At 36.6% G+C, this 22,241-nt stretch overlaps 1 protein-coding gene and 1 long non-coding RNA gene across 27 annotated transcripts in view; one reads left to right on the top strand and one right to left on the bottom strand.

Moving 5' to 3' along the window:
* LOC140664093 (protein muscleblind) overlaps positions 1-22,241 on the top strand; it is a 378,997-nt gene that overhangs the window by 1,893 nt on the left and 354,863 nt on the right. For 22 of the 25 annotated variants that reach the window (XR_012046388.1, XR_012046389.1, XR_012046390.1 and 19 more), the window contains exon 2: positions 18,341-20,796. Coding sequence is in view for 22 of the 25 variants with exons in the window: in XM_072888838.1 (XP_072744939.1) it covers positions 20,611-20,796 (186 nt within the window). In the remaining 3 variants the exon portion in view is untranslated. Of the gene's footprint in view, positions 1-550; positions 1,897-18,340; positions 20,797-22,241 lie in introns of those variants that run through there. The other 3 variants (XM_072888827.1, XM_072888826.1, XM_072888825.1) reach the window with 3 other exon arrangements.
* Positions 1-22,241, bottom strand: part of LOC140664096 (uncharacterized) — a 241,066-nt gene that overhangs the window by 9,340 nt on the left and 209,485 nt on the right. The gene's annotated exons all lie outside the window — the stretch shown is intronic.

The raw sequence follows: 22,241 nt of genomic DNA, 5'->3' as shown, positions 1-22,241 counted from the left end.
TAATTTTCTAGATATCTGTATAATTTTTCTACATTGTATACGTGTTACATAATCGAGATTATCTAATATTATAATATTTTTATTTGGAAAATCTAAATCCGTTCGAATATCCTCTTTCAATTTTATTTTCCTCTGATTTTCAAACTTATATTTCTCAGGCAAAGTTAGATTTTGAATTAAAATCTAAAAGTCAAATGTGAAATTGCAAGTCGAAAATACATTGCGATCACTTTTTATACACGTACCGAATATATATTTTTAATCAAGTATATATAACTTTATGAAAGTTGAATTGCATCTAACTGTGAGATTTGGATTGTTGCAATCGAAAATGCTATTAAAATAATATGACGATATTTACGAATTTTATTAAATGATGATTTTCATTTTGACACTTTATAGTTTGACACTTTCTATATTGAGTTAAATACGGGCAAATAATGTATTAAAGTTGAAAAATATTGAGAGCAAATAGAAAATAATGTATGAAAAAGAGAAAGAAAAAGAATTATTTAATTATGCAATATCTCTGAACTTATAAAAAACATGCAAAATGTATATGTTTAAAAAAATGTGTTTATAATTTATTTCCATCTTAAAAGAATAATATTGTGAAATATATATATATAAGGAAAAGCTTGTATAAATGAAATTTAACAAAACAACTTGAGAGCTCAAGGAGCAAGAAAGATAATATCCTTTAGATATAAACATAACAAAATTATTAAAAAACATAAAACGCGAAAAGTTTAATAACAAGAAGAGTCCAAATGCGAAAACGTTGGCGTTTATTACAATATATATTTATCGATGTTCTGTTTAATTGTTTGTACTTTTATTATATATTCTTATTAAACTTCTCGCTTTTTATATTTTTTAATAATCGTTTTATTTACACTTAAAGGAGTTTTATTTACACTATTTTTCTCGCTCTTTTAACTCTTTATTTACTTTAATAATATTGTGAAACATATTATATTGTGATTTATTTTGAGAGTGTCACTTCTTGTAGAATGCTTTAATTAGTTTTCGATCTTGCGATCGCTTACGGAAATTCTGATCGAATAATTTGTACCGAAAATTACATCTTCCACGGGCGGAAAATAATTAATCTCAAATATATACATAAATCTTAGAAATATAAAGGACGAAAAAAAAAAGATATCAAAAAAAAAAGAAACGTGATCTATAAAAATAAGACGAACAACGTATAGTGCGTCTGAAATTACGCGATATAGAAAATGCTGTGCTTGCAGTCTATGTAATTTCAAGCGCCTGAAATCGAGATCTATATCCTGTTAGAGAGAGAGAGAGTGTTGAGGGGACAGGGCACACTGAGTCCCGTCTGAGCTTCGTCGCTCACGATTTCAGATTGGTAGACAAATGGGAGCGTGGCTGCTCGAGTTTTCGTCGTCAGCTCGCCAGCGATTATCGTTATCGCGTTCGTCGGTGAATTATCGCCGCGCGATAGCCGCGTTTGGAAATTCACGTTCCCCTCACGTGTCGTTCTGTCTCGTTCGCTCGCGCCTCTGCCTCTCTCTCTCTCTCTCTCTCTCGCTCGTTTGCTCGCTCGTTCTTTCGTTCTCGTCGCGATACCATCGCTCGCTTCATTTGTTCGCTGGCGATCGCGCCGAAACGCCGTCCGCGTAACCTGAAACCTCCGCGTCGGATTCCGTGAAGTCGTGTCTTCGAGCCGATTCCGCGAATTCGCATCGGATGCACGTGCATATGTCGTTAGTTTCGAGGTGTGCTTAAAAAATATATCTCACGCATTTGTGAGTTTAGTTCGCGCGAGACGAGACAGTTTAGCTTTACCGAAATTGTTGGGTAAAGCTAAATTGAGGCTCGACAACGTGATTTAAGTCGCAGTTGAAAACGACGTTCGTCACTTCTAAAGTATGTATTATATGTGTATGATTTTGTTATCGCAACGGTTGCGCTTTAAAGGTTTCCATTATCTTTGTTATTGACAGATTTGGTGGTCATTCAATTATAGTTTTTTAATAGCTACGCTTTTCCACACACTTCATTTTTTTTAATAATTTTTGTTTAATTGTATATGCGTTCGTGTTTTGAAATGAGAAGGAAGGAACAAGATAGAAACACGTGTGACTAATAATAAGTATAAAGTGGAGATACTTGAAACAAATGTCTCTTGATTGAATTTTTTTTTTTTTTTTTTTTTTTTTTGTTAGATAAGATGCAGATCTTTTATTTGCAAATTATTTATTTCAATAGTTTTAAAACTATTTTTCTTTATACCTACAAATATTTCTTTGCAATCTCTTTTGTTTATTAGCTACACTTTTCCGAACTAATAAAATTGACAATATAGTTTATACAATTTTTTTATTTCTCTAAATTAGTCATGTTCTCGATGAATCATTTTACAACAACGGTTGACAATACGTCCTACACAGTGAGTCATTATTAACAATTATAATATTACACGATATTAATTTACGAGAATTATCAATAAATATAATAGGTATCATTTATTTTCTCATTTGTGTTAAATTGTCCGTTAATTTCGTCAATTGACCAAAATGGATTTAGGAAAATTCAGGACGTCGATTTAATTTCAGACTTAAATATTACATTAACCCGGATACAAGTCAAGAAAACGAATAAATATCAATAAAAAAAGTGTTATTTGAAAAATTCATAATTTATAAATAATTATTTTATGTATATAAAAATTTTTCAAAATTAATAATTAACGTTTTTTTATGCTCGTTCGTTGGTATTTATTTATAATGGTTCGTGCTCGTTCGCTTGATTTTGATCCGGGCTTTACACGCGAGTTGCCATGAAATGCATATATTTTCGCCTGACCGGAGGCGCGGGCAAAAGTCGAAATTACAAGGGACGCGATATTTCAGGTGTCTTCTTGCTCATTCGAATCCCGGGATTCGGGAATTCGTTTTTACAGTCCCGAGATTCGAGCCGCGCGCGCGTTTACATCACGTATCGCGTTGCCGATCGGATCGCATTTCTCTCATACAATCGGCTGCGCTGTATTTTTTTTACGTGACGCAACACGAGTGGATAATTTTCATACTAGGGAGAGAGGGGAGGGAAGAGAAAGAGGAGGCGAAGAAAAAAGAGAGGAAAGAGAAGAAAGTGACAGATAGTCGCGTGTAAATCCGTCGCTCTGCTTTCGCTTGACGCGCATCCGCGTCGCACAAACGCATCAGATTACAGTACCTTCCGATGGGCGTGTCCCACTGACATTCCGACCTCGCCGTCTTTCATCCTATTGAAGGCTTTTCTACCGTGTTCCTCTTCCGTCTCTGTCGCGCGCAAGGAGGGATCCTTTTTCTAGCGCCGGCGTTTAGTCGGCAGTTTTCACGTGTTTACAGTACCCGTAGGAAGTCGCACCTACCTACTGAAGGTCTGACGCCCGAAGGTCTTTACAATGATACCCGTGTAATCGATACGTTTTTCACAATGAGACTTAGGCGACTTTGCTAAAATGTTTCACAGCAGGTACAACAGTTGTGACAAATGCCCATAATGATGTGACATAATCATTAGGTTGGTTGACAGGTGTTTGCTATTTTCAATTTACTTAAAAAAGCACATATATATACCTTTTATATTATATATATTATTATAAAGGGTATATATATGTGCTTTTTTAAGTAAATCGAAAATAGCAAACACCTGTCAATTAACCTAGTGATATAACAATTATATATAATAAAATTAATATATATATAATATATATTAGTTTTATTATATATAATATTGTACATTATATTTTATATATTATTATATATAGAAATATTTATTATTTATATATATATATATATATTATATATATATATATATATATATATTTATATATTATTTAACAATATGTCTAAGTCACGTTTTTCACAAAAAATAAAAAAAATGTAAGACGTTTCTGTCAAAATTTTTTAGTATTAAACTAATTATAAATATCTTAATTACTTAATTAATATTTTTATAGAATTATAGAAGCAAAAAATTTCTTCTTTCTATTAATCTTTGTTTAAAATCTCATTCAAAATATTTCTCTAGAGTCGTTGGTTTATTTTTTTATTATCAGGTAATTATCAGCATTCATTTTAGTTTTCTTTGACATTACAAAATGAAATATTCGAGGAAAATAAAATCGATAATACCTATCATTAAAAAGATGAATTGCTCGCGATTCCGGAAACGAATAATTTAAATAATTTAAATTTTAATAGTTACTGTGATTAAAAGAATACATTATAAGTAATTTGTTTCGTTTTTATATTCATTCATATATATATTACTTTAATTTCCCACCTCTCATTCGAGTGTTATCAATTCACGTTATGCAGAGGTAGCGACGTACAACCGGAAGTTTACGTCAGCCGGGAAGTACAGTGAATCTCGTAACAATCCGACATATTCGCACACATAACTCGTTGTTTCGAGATTTGATCAAAGGTCATACAATGCAATTTCATAATACCAGGCTCTATGGTCAAAATTTATGAATTATGATGAGAGAACTACGTGACGAATTAGTAAATACTCTTGTGGACATTTTTTTTCGCCGCATCATCATGAAGAATTATCTCGTGACATCATCGTTGGCTACCATATACATAGATGTGTACGAGAGATTAAAAGCGCAAAAGCCGCCTGTTTATATGGTCCATGACGTAACGTATGCGAAACTATCTGAGGCAGAATATCCGCAGTTTCGAGCTCGTTGTGTGATTTTCCGGTTTTCAACTAATTTCGAATAATTAAAATTCGTATTGTGGCAAAAAAAAAAAAAAAAAAAAATTTCACTTTCGTATTTGCTTTTCGCGATTCTTTGTGACTTTCTATAAAAATAAGATAAATTATTTCAATATCTTAAACTTCTGTTATATTTCAAAAAATATCTTCGTTATTTATATTTGTTTGTATTCACATATGATATTATCATTTTTTTCTTAAAAATTTCTCTTAATAATCTTTCTAAATTGTATAAAAAACAATTTTTTGTAACGGATTTTATGGAATTTTAAATTTAAATTAAAAAATGCATATAATATGCGTACTCTACTCTTTATACAAATATAATTCATACTTTGAAGACAAATAACTTTATTAAGAGAAATGTCAAAATGTAAAATATTATTAAAAATAGAACTACGAGAAATTCTCATTACTATAATTTTGTATACACATACACATTTTCATTCTAAATAAAATGAATATGATATAGATTTTCATATTTAGAAAAATCACATTTTAAAACTTTAAATATTTTGCGCGGTATCTTTTTTTTAAATTATTGTCAGGTATTATCTTGCACAATCTTTTTAACGATGTCCTAATGTAAGTGCATATAAAGTTTAATTTAGATTAAAAGACTTAAAACATTGCAACTAAATTACGCTATGAAGATAAACAATTTCATCACTAGGAATTTTAAAACGCACAAAAGTAGTAAAAATAAAATAGAAAAGAAGTATCACTATTTACCTTTATTAGTTTTTTTTTACTTTAACTATTTACACATCTCTCTGTATTAAAAAACATTATTTATTTCTTAAATAATTTTTGAAAATAAACTTTTCAAAGTAAATATAAATTGATGCACTGTTAATATTTCATTACGCTTTTATAAGAGCTAACTAAATATACTGCGTATTTGAAAGGATTAATATCCAATAAAAAAGTTTTTTAAAAAACTTTATACATTATCAGTATGTGCAATCATTTTAATAAACCTTCTAAAATGACGTTTTGGGGTAATGTAATCATACCAATCCGTCGGCGGTTGACACGGTGAACTTATCGACGGTTATACCGATCGATAATTCGGAAAGGACGCATCCAGCCTTCTCCACTTTTGCCAGCAACTCTCATTCTGGAGAAGCGTTCGACCTATTGATCAATCTCGAAAGATAGATGGAGAGATACGCGCATAAAAGTGAGATATATTGTAAAATACTGTATACTGTTAGTATAAATGCAGCTTTCCGGTTTTTTTTTTTTTTTTTTTTTTTTTTTGTTATTTTACTTTAATAAAAATTTATGTGTACACTTGATTGAATATTTGATTATATAATATTCAAAATGAAAAGATGCCGAGAGGAATTAAGTTGCACGGGTGAAAATTGATTACATAACATTGTGCCTTAGTTAATTTAGCAAGTAGAATTTGCCTCGACAGAAACTCGATTTCGTTAATTAAATTACGAGAACTGCTAAGTAGCCGCTGTAATCGAATTTTGGTTAAGAATAGCTGTTCGAAGAGAATACGTAGAAGGAATACAATCGACTGCCGATTTCGTAATGCTGATTGCAGCACGCTTTACCGTACGCATTAATTCTTAGTGAGAAAAGTTCGGGGAGATACAGAAAAGGATGACGGATGCATATTTGAGAACGGTGACGTAATTTGAGGGTTGTGCACATAATGTTGAGCTGTCGCGCCTGAAAGCGTAGCAACGGGGCGACGCTAAAGTGCGAGCACAGAGCATCACCTTTGCGGCATCTTAACCGTAAACTTGGCAACGTATTCTGTGCAGTCTTGCACACTGTCTGGGTTTACCATTTCTCTTGAAACGTCTCTTTAAATTTCTCAGATTTATGCAAATGAGAAATTTTCATATATATATATATATATATATATAAATAATAATAAATGTTTCAATTTATCATAAATTTGCTGTTTTGTAACGAATGAATTTTAGTAGAATTTAGAAGACACATGAGTTTTGAAGTTCCTCTCACATATGAATTTTTTATTTATCTTATAGTTTATTTATATTTTTTAATATAACTCAGCATTATTTTTCAATTTAAAAAGTTTAGAATTATGATCGATATGAGAAGGGAAGTTAAACTTAATATTGAAACTTTAAAAGTATACAATATCTTGTAATGTTGGTGCATATAATACAAGAAAGTTTCTGTTATTCAATGATCTCGTCTCACGTATATCAATTTCAAATAATTGATAGATATTTGAAGATATAGAAGTGTAACAAAGCGTTACAAAATTATAATATATAGCTCTCTGATATCTCTTATTCAATATTATATTCCAAATATTATTTAGTATCATAATTCAAGTTTCGTTGCCAAGGAGGTTTTCAATAACGCTTGGATGTTATCTGATAGTATCGATACGAAATATCAGAAGCGTTTCTAGACGCATGCATGCTACTATCATCGGGGTGTGCCTCGTTTTAATTTTAGTCCCATGACAGGCTGCGTTCACGTGAGGAACAGGCGGGTGGCGTTGACCCGCCAGTATAACCTACAAATATTTTTCCCCTACTGTGCCCCACCCTGCTTCCCGTTTTACCCTCTCTCCCTTCCATCGGTCCTTTCTCTTTCTCGCTCACCTCGGGCGATACATCAACGTAAATCCACGGGCGTTCTTGCGTTCCCCTTTTTTGGATGCTCGAACGAACTCGCAGTCTCGCTTGTAACCTCTCCCTTCTCCCCCCATTCTCACCACTCTTTTCGTCTCTGTCCGCCCCTCTTCTTGTCGTGGCCTGTTAACCTTCCCTTCTCTTCTTCGCGATCTGTGTACGATTGGGATTTCATAGCCGATACAGCACCAGCGTGCAGCGTTTCGCAATGCCAGAACAGCATTAATTTGATGTATTCATTCAATAAATCCCGTAATTATCGACGCAATTGTGTAATGAACTCTCTTTGTTTTTCATCGTTTCAAATATCTCACTCAATTAAAGCTTGTGATTTTTTGCTGAAAATAAACTTTCTCAATAACAGTTCTAAACATACCTGATTAAAAAATTAGATTTGATGTGAGTAGAAACAAATCTAAAATGAAAGAGAAAAAGATGTTAATAATAAATTCAAAGTACAGATAAGATATAAAGTGAAATTAAGATACTGAAACAACACAAAAAGCAAGGAAATAAAAAAGTTCAAGTGTATTCATGCGCAAAATTGTAGCTTTCTACTATTTCATACGCTTAAAAAAAAATGAAAAGTTATTAAATCGGCCTTTGCACATTCGGTTTAAAATTTTAAAATAACAAAGGTAGTTGGAAATTCTATCCTATTTTGTTCGCGATGATGGATCGATCTTTAATAAAGTTGTATATAATGGAATTAAAAAAAAACACTCAGAAATGAATTTCAGGAAGCTTTTAAATTCAAAGAATAGAGCAAATAATGAAAAACAGCGAACTACAGTTTATTGCCTCTCTGTATTATAAAAAGATCGTGATATTTATATATAAATCATAATTGTTTACGCGTGGCTTAGCTTATTGTGCATTTAGTATCGTTTAACATTTCAGTAATAATTAACGTAAACATAAACAAATATATAATTAAATTAGCAGGAATCTATGTTCATAAAATCTATATTCATGTGCTAAATGGTTAAATAAACAATCGCGAATATCGAAGCAACGCGATGAATGATTTCTCTTTGTCCCTTTCTCTCTCGCTTGCTCTTTCTCGATATACGCATAATTTTTTCAGAACAGCTCTTTATAACGATCTCGGTTTTTCCGATTCGCGGCTTGGTCGTGCCGTAATGACTGCGTTTTCGCGCCAATTCGTGCGGCTCGCTGATAGCGCGTTCGCTGGCGCAGAATTTGATCCCGCGGGAACGATAAATATTCAAGGGCATTGCTCTTTCCCTTCGCATCCTATTCCGAGGAATTCGCATGGCGCGGGAGAGAGAGAGAAAGAGAGACAGAGAGCGAGCGAGTATGCATTTTGCGTGGCGTGACAACGCGCGCGTAGCGCGGCCGACTTGCCGACAATGAGTCGGAATGAATGATTTGCAAGCGTTGAAATGCATGAACGAGCAGCAAGAGCACAACGTCCGATTGGACGGCGAACAAACCCCCCGTCGCACCCGCAATCGCGCGCCCCCTCGCGAATTTATGGCTTCAAAGCGGCCCGACGCATCCACCGCGCCTCGTCAAATTGCTTTTGAGCGGTTTTTTAACCCCTCGCTCTCTCACACGCGACCAATTTCGCGTTCTAATTGCACTTCATCCACCGATATGTCACGCGTTTATTGAAGGAATTTCACTGGCTCCATCATTTTCTTGAGAATTTTGGATTTAAAACCGAAAAATGATAACCGAAATATATCTATAGACTTTACTTTTTATACCGATCACTGTTAGATATATTTTTAAGACAAAATTGAATTGAAGATTATATGAATGAAAGACTAATTTTCTCTGTACATATTTTATAATATGTATTTTATCAATTTGTGTTAATTTATGTAATTATACATTTTTAATTTTATTTATGTAACATATTTTGTTTGTATTTATTTAATTACATTATAATTAAATGTATTAAATTTATATTATTAATATTGTAAATTTGTATTTTTGTGAATTATTAATACAACGTTATTGAGCTGTATTTAACATTATAAATATTTCGTTATGTATATTTATTAATTTAGAGAGAAAATATTTCTATAACACTTATGTATGTACGGATTCAAAATTACCTACCATTCATTCTCAGTATTCCGCTTATGTCTTGACGGTTTTAATAAACGAAATTCCACTACATTTCAGAATAATTCGCATCAATAAAGCGGCTCGAGGGTAGCTTTTCTCTCGAACATACGGGTTATTTTTTAATGCGAGTACTCGTGGAAAATGCCGGTATACTGGTTCTGATCTCATGCACGGTGCGCTTTTAGTCCGAAAACGTCGCTCGTTGGGACGAAAAATATTCTCCGTATAATTGCACGCAACCATTTGCGTGCGATGGAAGCCAGCACGGACATGTGGGAACGGACTTGCTGAAAATGATACTGCGACACGCCGCGAATGTTGTTCCTAATGTAATGAGAATTGGCGGCTGAACGTTGAATATTTTTCTCCTCAACTCTGCCTCTTCACGCAATTTGGAATTTTTTTAACAACGTGCGGGATCTTCCTCCGTGGCTATATATATATATCTTTGTACTCCCCTAAGATTAGAACGTACGAGTATGCTCTTGTCGGCCAAAGTTATGCTTAACGTTATATTTACCTCGGTATTCGCTTCAAAAAATTAATATTGCTTACAAAAGGCTCTCATAAAGCGATGTACATCACTTTTGTGTAACGTTTCTTTTGTTTTTTGGTTATTTTTTTTATGTAGAATATATCGCATTTTTGCGCGGCAAAAACAAATTATCTTTTAAATTCTTTATAAAAATATCTACTCGGTCCTCCTACGAAAATTGGATGGAAAATTGGATATAAAGATCATGTTGACAATTTTGTGACAAATTAAAGGTTTCATAATAATAACAAAATAAAATTTTAACAAGAAATAGAAGATTGAAGAAAATATTTATTAATATACTAAAAATGTTGCTTATAATTTTTAAGAATATTTAAAAATAAATCAAATTGATTAGTTTATTAAAGACTATTTTAACACAGTAGTTGTATTGAGTTACTGATATCATTATCATAAACTTCGATGAAAAACAGTATCACATATATAAAACGGGGTGTAAAGTTTCGTCGGATTAAAGTTCGAACGCGTTCAAACTACGAAACAGTGGCTCGAAGCGCAGTGATAATTTCTCGGATATTTTACGAAATATGTTCTCCCATCGTGGAATCTCGGCAGATGTGGCAAACTTGTTGTCCATAGATACTTAAATGTCGAAAGTGTGAACGTAAAGCCCGACGTTGTGCATTTGCACCGCCCTGTTCGAGTGGATGCCATGGCGAATCGGCGATCGATATCGCTATTGTTTTCCATTCGGTTAATAATGCGCCTCTGCTTTATACGCATGGTGATTTCATTTTAGCGGATATTTTCTCATTGTCTGCGTTTCTCAAACTTTTATAAAATTTTATAAAATCAAGCCTCATGAGACGCGCGCATAAGAGAGAGAGAGAGAGAGAGAGAGAGAGAGAGAGAGAGAGAGAGAGAGAGAGAGAGAGAGAGAGGTATCTAAGAGGACACTTTTAGAATTTTTTAAAATCTTTACAAAACTTTATGAAATACACTGTGAGATTTTGCACATTTTATTTATAACTCGGTATATTTAAAATTATATAATTTATATTAAATTAAAATATTATAATTATATTAATAATTAAAATTATATTTCTCTTAATTTATTAAATTCTTTAATACTTTATATAACACAAGAAATATATAGGATTTAAAAACAGACTCTTCTAGTTAAGAGCTAAATGATTACACGAAACATGTAATTTCTTAAGCTATAAATAGATGGTGATTAAAGCGATGAGTTGCTAATTTTAAAATTTTTACTATTGTTGAAAAGACAATTAGCTTATCTTAAAACGTGTAACATATTTCAAGGTACAATAGTTTTTCTTACTTTGACAATTTTTTTTAACTCGATTTTTTTCGCTTATCAACGAGCTAACACATTGCGTTGCAATTTAAAGTATTCTTTGCGTGAATTATCTCATCGACGCATTTGCGAATGTAAATATGAAAATGCAAATAATACACAGTTTGCTTACACGTAATATCCCCTTCGCCCTGCTAAATTGCTTACTTTTCAGCAAAACATAACTGCAACATTGTGCACATAACACAGCTTATGTTGGCATAAATTTCAGGCATTTAATTCTACGTTTGTTTCTCATTACTTTACATGGTTCTCGCGCCACTTTGTCGTGTTTATACTAATAAACTTACTGAAAAATTGAGTCACATTAATAACCAAAACGTTGAGCTTGAAATCGTTCAATAATATAACATGGATTATATGAGTAATTTGGATAATTAACTTCGATTAAAGCAATCTTTTCTAGGTCGAAGTCTTATTTAAGGAACGTCCTACTTTTAGCGGATCAAATTTCGATTATGAATTCTACGGCAAATTTGTAATCGATTTTTCATTACAGTGATTACTTAATAGGTGATTATTAGTCGCATCAACTTTTCCGTTTTAAGCACGCGGTGTTCCTTTATAACGTGACATCGATAAAAAAAAATTTCGAGTTTGTAATTGCTTAAGAAGGTAAATCAAAGTGACAGTTCGTCGATATATCGTCTCTTTCCCTCTAAGTAGCGAAAACTCCCGAAACAGCGATTATACGGGGCGCGAAATGGTGTCTAATTGCGCCCGGGATGAAATAGCGATTCGCGTAATTCGAAAGCGAGGAAGGCGGGAAGGGGGAGGGAAGGGCAGACGGGCTTGTTACAAAACAAATTGCATCCTGCGAGCTCGCGCAGCCAGCCGGTTATTATCCAGGCACGATACAGGCTGCACAACCGAATGTCAATTACTTCTTGCGCGCTACTTTGTTCGACCGGTAACTTCCTTAATGAACGGAATTCGGCGCTGGCGCTGGGGCGCTCCGATTGGCTAGGATAGGCACGGTGTGTTTCCGGTTCTTCCTCTGCAACTTCCACAATAGCAGCAACGTGCTGATGCAGAAGAGTTGAGTTCTATCCCCGCGCGCGCATAAGAAGATGATGCTTCCCGCTCTCTTCGCGGATTCCTTTCCTGGGATTTTGTATATACGTTTGTATCTATTGAAAAGAGACGACGTGGCATGCAAAAAGTCCGGAGAAGAAAATAGTGCATTGGCGCATGCGAATTTATATCGGGACGAAGATTCCGCTAGTAGCACGCGGCCGTGTCTTATTTTTACGACGAAATATAAACCCTTTTAAAAAGATCCACTTACTACCGTACCCGGCATCGAGGTTTGCTCAGATCTACATTGCTCCGTGGAAAAGCTTTCGAGAGCTTCTTTCGTCGAATATTTTTTGCGACTCTTCTTTTGCCGTTCTGTGTTTTAAAAGAAAATGTCGATCGAAAATTATACAATATTAAAAAAAAAAAAAAGAACTGCATAAATTATTTAATTTGGTTTCGTCTTTATTATGTTACTTAGCAAGATATGAATATTCAAATTAACTTTGTGAAATATATGAATAAATGAAGTGATATATGTCAATCAAGTACATGTACTCGTGCGCGCGCATATATGTGAAATCTTTTTGCCGGTATTTTTGACTTGACATGCATATTTAACATGAACGTTTATGATGTAATTATGATTAAATCAAATGTTTAAGATTATATAAAAAGTTACAAGAACTTGGAAATTTAATTTTATTTGAGAGAAAATATCCAAAAAATATTTTAGAATCCAACTTAATTATAATACAGGAGAAATGTTTTTCTCTGTTATATTATTTCAAATTAAAATTGAATTGAAACGTTTAAAAGAAATTAATTTCCAATTCGAAAATATTAGAAATATTAGAAAATAGAAAGGATATATTAGAAACTTAGGCGAACGTTACGTTTGTTATGCATGACAGTTATCGGGGTCACATTAAAGGCACGATTTGGAGCATCGCTTGTATCCGCAGGTACGAGAAAGAAATACGATAATATCGAAAACGTAGTTTGCTCCTTCGGTACATACCTAAAATCCTTTTAGCTAATTTAATCGGACCTAATTCCATTACACAGCTGGCAGCAACCCTTAAGCCCGGTCGTTCCCATTGTTTCATTCCGTTAATTTCGCTCTTCTTTTTTACTTTACTCCCGGTCCCGCGTACAAAGGGAAACCTATCGAGTGAACGAGCGTGCACATGCACACACGCGCGTGCAGAGCTGCACGTGCTCGCTCGTACGGTCCGGGTAATCAGGCGCAATCTATCGGAAATGTTAAAAATCATTTTTTCTACCTCATCGCTCTTTGTCCTTCTCTCTTCTTTCTCACATACCCCTATGCCCTATGTGCCTTTATTCCCGTCTCTTTCGTTCTAATATTCACTCATCCTCTGCCGATCGAATCGCCGGCTCTCTGTCGGCGTATCGTTGATGGATTTATTCAATCGACCGCAATCACGTATCCAACCGTTGTATTATGATGGCTTCGTTATAAATGGACCGTCTAGCAAATAAAAGCTCGCAATGAGAAAACAGCGTGTCTGCTTAATATCCGCTATGTCACCGTTTTCAAATCCGCATGAGATGTATCTTTTTTTAGTGTAAAATATTGCATATAAAATATATAACAGCTATATACTAAACATTTGTTATTAAATAATTTTAATAACAAATTTCAGCATATTTTAATTTTTTTAATCACGAAAATTAAAGCTTGTTCAATAATATTAATGTTAAGAATGGTCAATCCATAACATCTTGCCACCGCGAATAAACTTTTAATTTTGAATATTATTAAAATTTTATATTTACAAAATTAAAAAAATACAAAATTATTGGATTTTAAAAATTATAAAATTGTAACACATATACATAACACAAGTAATGACATTATGCATGTTGACAAACAAGAATTAAAAGAATAAAAAAGATCTCTGGAGTTCGGCGCGTCGATATGCTCTTGATTAAAGAAGGATTAAGTTAGCTACAAGTATTTTTAAGATAGAGAAAGAGAGAGGGAGAAAAAGATAAGAATCTGTTATCTCTTTAGAAATCTCCGATGTTTTAATTCGATTTGCGTCGTGCAAAGAATCTCGCTCTTGCTGCAACTTTTAATGATACTTGGAATTAGACAGAGTGTCGGGTACTTTATTGAAGGTTCTGTATAATTTAATAAAAAAAGTTAAGTATCAATTTCCATGGCCGTTGAATATATTGTGATGCAGCGTGCACGCTTGCGCGTTTGGCACACGTGCTCTCACACGTGCACGCGATAGATGCGCGTATTCGGATAAAAAGAGAGATTAATTAGAGATTCAGTCCTTTTGCAACGCCGGATTCGGCTCAGACGATGAGAACGACCTTCGAAGGGTGCGAGGAGCTCGCGGCGACAGCGACGAGGACGAGGTTGAAATGTCTGTGTGAGATATTGATTCGGCCGGCCCTCTTTCCTGCGGTAGTCACGTGAAAGAAGAAGTGGACGAAGCTCGAAGCCGCATTCGTGCACGTATATCGATTCGACCGGCAGAGAACGAAAGAACGGGAGCGAGAGAGAAAGACGGAGAGAGAATGGGAATGAGAGAGAGACAGAGTGTGGTCTCTCTCGAGCACGCGAGTCACGAGAGAAAGAGAAAGAGAAAGATCCGTGTACGCGCGTTAGTTGTGTCTTGCCTGCTCGGCTCCGTCTTGTATGTAATAATTATTAATAAAGTCGACCTTCCCGCTTTTTTTGATCAAAGTTTCACGCCGGCGGTATCAGCGATTCGTTCCAGATTAACAATACGCGCCATCTGATGCGGAGAGATATCACATTAATTCTTATCTGAACGCGATATGCTATTCCTATTGAAGTGATTTTTTTATCGAAATAATTTAATATCGTAACGTTAGAGTGTCAAATTATTGAAATATGTACATTTTTAAATGTCATTCGATTAACGATAATTAACGTGCATATGGGATACGTTTATGAATTATAATATTGAAAATATAATTACTGTTAATATGCTTATATCGGTAATATTTTAACATTAATATTTTAAAACTTATATACTTTTTTGATTAGATAAAATATTCTAATATACTTAAGACTACATTATCGTTTTATAAATAATAATAAATATATTTTTTTCCTGTGACATTCAGATAAAATAGTAGTTTTGTAAAATAATTATAAAGAATATTATGCTAATACATTGAGCTAACATAATGAGCGAAAAAATATTACGTATGTAATAGTGCAGTGGAATTATGAATATAACTCTGGATTACTAACAGGCTGTCAGCAAGTGGAAATAAAAATATTTCAGACAAACTGCAGCAACGAACAACCGAGTAAAATACATAAATCCAATAGGTTCATAAAACTAAAAAGAGTGTCTGTTTGTCTAGATAAAGGTTAAATCTGAATTGACACATTTCCTTTATAGGTAGATGCGGCAATTTATCGCATATTCCATATATTGTGAGCGTATTCGTAACATTTTTCTATATCTGCTTTCTAGTTCTAAAATAATTTTAACAATTGTTGATGTTATTCTCAGATTATTGGAATATCCACACTTATATTCGTACATCAGGATGTATGTTTAGACTGTTATTGGATAGATAACATGAAAGTTTGAAATATTCGAAATATAAGTAATATTGGAGTCGCGCAAAAAGTATTTATTTTCGACGTTTATAGTTATTGCATAACATCTCACGTTATTGTACCGAGCGATATTTTTGAAATTTAATATATTCGACTTTTAACCGGATGCAGGAATGCATTCAATTTTCACTCTTTAAAATAGTAAGCGGAACGTTACTTTACGTTACATTCTTTCTCGCGTGAAACTGTTTCGAAAGGAAAATTTGTAGATTTAAAATTTATTAGAATACCAAAAGTTAGTATATTTCGAGAAACTGATTTGATATTAATGAATATGGTTTCACAATTTTATTAAATAGTTGAGCTATAAAAATAAAATAAAATGTAAACTTTGTTGGATGATTTATAATTTGTGATAGGGTTTTATTTATAATTTTGTTGTGCAATATGAAAAATATTTGAAAAATCACAATATACATATTGTATACAAATAGACCATTTTAATGCATTCTCCTTCCGCTCGCCTTTTACTCAGTCAATTATTTTAATTGTCTCTCATTCTAGAAAAAAATATTTTGAATAAAAGTTTCATCATTTTACGTAACTATTTATTAAAATAAAAGTTTTAATATCTCATAAATTATTGATTTTAATATACCTTTCTCTTAATATTTTGCCATATTTAGTAAAATTATTTTATTAAAATTATTTAAAATTATTAAGTTTGAGCAAAAAAATTATATGGTTTGATTCAAAAAAATATTGTTGATGAAATCTAATAATAAAACGCATGATATAAAAAAATGTATTTTATTTCCTCCAAAAAACACAGAATTTTCATTTGATATATATCATATTTTGTTTAAAATGTAAGGAGAACAATTGAAATAATTGGATGGAAGGGGAGGAGGAGAAGTGATTCATTAAAATGATATTTTACTGTATGCAGAATATAGGTTTTTTTAATATATTTTGCACATGTACAAAATAATAGTTTATCTTGTATCAAAATACGTAATATTTAAAATGATGAATAAAAAATAATAAATATTAATCTAAATTCTAATTTCTGTTGCGAATTATAATAAATAGCTTATAAACTCTTTATATACATATATACGTACTATTTGAAGAATTAATTTTTAAATACACAAACTCTTAGAGTAGGTGTGACATTTATTGCACTTGACAGCGGATATTATCGAGATTTTAGCGTAACTTTTGCGCAGCGTTATTTCAGCGATTCTCACGCAGAATTCTGACGAAAACAAACGATCGGGCTTGAAACGTTTTTCTTGGCCGTCGCGGCGCGGCCGTTTGTGTACGCGCCGGACGCGCACACATACGTCGTCATAACTCGTGCCAGGTAACATGAGAAACGGCGACTCGAGCCCGCTTTTCGTAAGCGGCTTACTTGCGCGACGGAAAATTGTACTGCAGTCCCGGTCGGGCGCGTGCCTTTTTCTTCGCCTTAACTGTGTATCTCTACGTCGTCGTACATAAAATGCACGACCGTGTCCCCGTTTCTCTCCCTTCACCCCCGAAACGCCTCGCGCTCCGATGTTTATGCTGCGCATAAGCAAACACAGTTTTTCTCCGGCTAATGTACGCAGGAGATCGTGAAGAGTTATGGCACGTTGCGAGTTTTCACAGCTAGAATTATTAAATTATGCGGCGCTTCACTACTGGTGTGTGCGAGGCTATTCGTTGGGTCGATTAAAGTTGCTTGCGATGCTTTAAAAATATTCGCCACTGAATACATATTTTTATCATTGATACTATAGCTTAATTGTATCTTGATTAAATTCTATTCTCCAAATAGGAAATATTTAGAGAAACGATTAATGTATTAATAATCCGTTCACAGAGCACAGTTTAATTATACCAGATTGCGAGACTTTAATCGTTCTTGCTAAATCGATAAACTGCGATAAATTGCTAATCTAACATTTCGTTGTTTTTTTTTTTTTTTTTTTTATTTATAAATGGGGGTCTCGTGGGTCGCAGATACCGCTGGGAGGGAGTATGCTTTGAATCCGCAGTCAGATCTTTCCGATTTGTGTTTACCGACAACGGGCGATAACGCGCTGCTTGTCAATATTTTTTTTTTTTTTTTTTTTTTTTTCGAATTCGAATCGCGACGTGTTCGCAATCTCGATATTGATAACGTCTGTCGATTGCTCGAGCGTGCTTGTGCATTGCGTAGTTTTGCGCTTTACCGAGTATATTTGTCTGTCTGTTCGCGGCTTGCGCTTAACCCCTTCCCCCCTGCATCGCCGTTACCCCCTATTATCTCCCCCGACCGCTCAGAAGCCCGAAACAGAAAGCATTTTAAGCCTTTGCATCCGCAGTAACGCGAGTTTTCGCTTTTGGTATGTTTCCAGAACAGCAGGAACTGGAGTTCGACCGCGCGGGAGGAGCCAGCAGTGCGCCGAATAAATGACGTAAATCCGAGGAACGGAAGCGCAACGTCACTCGCTAACTCGCAATTCTCTCCTCTCCTCTCCCCCGGTCCCCCCGCCCTGCCCTGCCCTACCTCCCTCCCCCCTCCGGAAACCTCCCTCTCTCTTTCTCTCTCTGTCTCGTCGTTTCCGCACCCTCCCTTCCCCGACATCTCCTCCCTGGACTCCAACACTCCTCTGTCCCCCCTCTTCTGTTCGGGTCCGATCCCGACACGACCCGAACCCCAAGCGCGACCCGGCCGCCGGACCTTTGCCCTCTCTTGTCGCCTATACGTCCGCTTTGTCGCGCCCGTCGTCTTTACGTGCTTACAACACCACTCTCTTACCACTCCTGTTCGTCGTTCGTCTCCGTTACCAGTCTCTCTTCGCACGCTTCTTCATCGGCATCCGCGTCCGCCGTCTCCTTTCCCGGGCATCCTGCCCCCGAAAATCCGACCCCGAAATAACCGACTCGCGCGCCGCCGTTCCTCCCGGTCCCGGTAGGACGGCGCGTAAGGGTTTTCGCCACCTTTTCACGCACGGAGCGGCCCTTCTTTCTCCCACCTTCGTCTTCTCCTACTTGAGCAACAGCAACAGCAACAGCAACAACACCGACAGACCACCGTGGTGAACACGGGCCTGCTCCTCCGCTGTACCGGCTACCAACACAACACCAACGTACCTCTGTACTCCTTCCAGTAGAGTCGCCGTCACGAGAAACACGCGTTGGTTTGAAACCGGCTTGAAGGACGCCACGAGACCGGCTTTTCGAGACACGCATACGTAGACAAATACACATACGTACACAAACACGTGCGCACGTCAGTACACCCTCAGCAGCGACCAACTGCAGCCTCCTGTGTGTAATAAAGGAAGAGGAGATACGCGTACAAAAGCGCGCGCATCTAGAGAGCACACTCCTCTTGGTCGACGTTTAGCTTCGAAGGCTTTCAAGCTTTGCCCAACTATTACTACTACGTCCTCGGCTTCTCGAGTGCGGCGTGCTGCAAGATCAAGGGAAGATAAAGGAAGTATAGAGTGAACGAGGAGTCGATAGACGAGATCGACGACCTTCGCCGTCGCCTCATCACCAGCAGCCAGGAAGAGTGTAGCGGCTGTGCCGTCTCGCCTAAAATCGACCGAAGCCTAATCGCTGTCGATAATATAGCTTCACCTCTTCGCTTTTTTTCCCTCTTCTTTCTCGGTGAGATATCCCGTCCTTTCCTCTCGGCTATATACATCCGGCTTTCACACCTACTCAGAGATTATCGAAGCGGGAAACGCGCGTACCACGCCACCTGCTACTTACACGGCCTATGAGAGCAAAGAATCTCACAAAATCGCTAACCATCGACGACGACGCCTAAATCCGCCATCGCGCTCCTTCGATTAATTCGCCACGACGTGGAATCGATATCGGGCGGGAGAGACACGACGCCGATAAGCCACGCTCGAAACAGCCGACGTTACTGATAAACGTCGAATCTTCGCGAGACGACGATTCGCCGAAATATCGCCCGACAACAACGACGACGACCGAGAGTCAAGCGCGACTTCAACGTGAGGAAGATCGGGATCGCGAGAGAGACAGTAGTGATTTCCCACGCAGAGGATCTACGCACAAAAAAAAAAAACAATCGCGGGTTGTCGCTAGACGCGCGTACATACATGAGACATTAAGAACGTCACATCGTGCTTAAGGATCCGGAAGATCCGCCGTCTGTAAGGTATAATAAAGTCTGAAGTAGTTGAACGACTCCGAGGCATACGCGGGATTTCGTGTATGAAAGAAAGTGAGAGAGCGAGAGAGAAAGAGAGCGAAAGAGATAAAAGAAGGGGCGAATGAACGTATGCGTGAGCGAATGGTGAGAGAGACTGACGAAACAGGGTGAAAGTGGTGGAACGTAAGGGTGAACGTCGCGAAATCCCGTGAGCAGTTGCCAACGAGCTCGTGCCGCGAGTTGCGATCGTAACCCATAAATCGAAACGTATATATATCCTTGACAAGATCAGTCAACGCGAGTGCACGCGACCCGGGGAAAAAAGGCGCCGATCATCACGCGAGGAGTTTAGGAAGGAAGAGTGGGAGAGAGAGAGAGGAGAGTTATCGCGGTGGTGAGTTCGGTGTTGGAGAGTCTCGGGACTTTCTCTCTCTCTAACGGTAGAGGCCAGCGCACGAACGGGGGATTCTTCGGTCTTCCAGGAGTGGAAGAATGGCAATGGTCAACATGAATAACCTACTAAACGGCAAGGACTCGCGGTGGCTGCAACTGGAGGTCTGTCGGGAGTTCCAGCGCAACAAGTGCACCAGGCCCGACACGGAGTGCAAGTTCGCTCATCCGCCGGCTAACGTCGAGGTGCAGAACGGACGGGTCACCGCCTGCTACGACAGTATCAAGGTAACGAACCGTTGCATAATCGAGTTTCCGTGCTCGCGCGTAACGAGCGCGTTCGCGCGGAGCGGAATCGTCGCCCGATAAACTCTGCCTTCACTTATCTGACACCTTCGGATAACCGACCAAACTTCACTATTCCGATGAAATCTTAAGCTCTATCATTATCATAGCTATTTGTACCAATATCGCGTTTCAGTATCGGTTTCTGTCGAGAAGTTTGACAATTTCCTTGATCTCGATTCTGTTAGATAAGTGAAGTTGAATCGTGTTGAAAGCTAATTCAATACTGCTTACCTCTCTTATCTCTTACACATTAGAACTAATAACTTTACTATTACTTCAATATTAAATAAGAAATGTTGACAATCAATTGCATCACGGGGTGATGATAATGATATCACTGCAATTTCGAGACTCTTTTCGATTGTTATATTAGATAAACAAAAGTGTCGTGCATTTTGATATCTATTATATTGTTTGAAATGTTAGAATATTTCGAAGTTGATATTATAAGAAAAAATTTATTGACAAGATTCGCGATTGCGAATCTCTGTGCAGATATTGAGACTCATGCTTGCAGATTATTATTTCTTCGACATCTAAAATGCACTCTGCAAATCTTCTTATTGTAAGGCAGAAGAGTTAACCGCGCGCATTAGGGTTCTTTTCATCTCGCTACAATCGATCTAAATGAATACATGTGCAGGATCGTTGATCGATCTCTCCCGCCTGCGCTTTCCGACTGCTGATCTCTCGATACAAAGCCGATAATTTGTAACGCCACACGGCGCGATAAGGAATCGCTTGTAATTTACGACGGGTAATAAGTCTCTTATCGTCGATCAGTGCTCGAAGGGGGGAAAGGTTTATGGATTTTAGAATATTCCGTCTCTCGTACGCGTTCTCGAAGCAAGGCGCGATTAAATGAACGCGAGAAAGAAGGAGGAGACGCGGCCCGCCTCGTCTTCGCCAGCGCGCAGCTCCTCGGCAGATATTGAACCGGAGAATTGAATTCGCAGTTATTAATAGCGACAATTATTCAACGCGCGGGGAGCGAGAAAATACCAATCGACATCGTCGATAAATCAGACGCGGGAGGCAAATCAAATCAATTTTTTACACGATGCTCGTGTAAAAAATTGAAGGAGACCGTCGAATCAACGTCCGTTCGCGCCGCTGTCGACGATGGTGCCCTATTGTCTGATGGCACCTACACACGCACGCTCGCGATTAGATAAAACGGGGAACGAGAGGGTAAGAGAGAAATACGTGCTTATGTGTGCGTATATATATATATATATATATACGCACGATACGCGTGGGGCGCGGCAAAGTCGTGTAATTGCACGAATATACATATATACCGCTCTTCCGCAATAAACTTCGTCGTATCTTCTCTTCCGCGATAATCTTAGATTATAGGTGAAGACAAAGATTAGCGGAGATAA

Source organism: Anoplolepis gracilipes, chromosome 3 (genome assembly GCF_047496725.1).
Source record: "Anoplolepis gracilipes chromosome 3, ASM4749672v1, whole genome shotgun sequence".
In the NCBI taxonomy this organism is placed as follows: Eukaryota; Metazoa; Arthropoda; class Insecta; order Hymenoptera; family Formicidae; genus Anoplolepis; species Anoplolepis gracilipes.
This window is presented reverse-complemented; position numbering and strand designations above follow the sequence as displayed.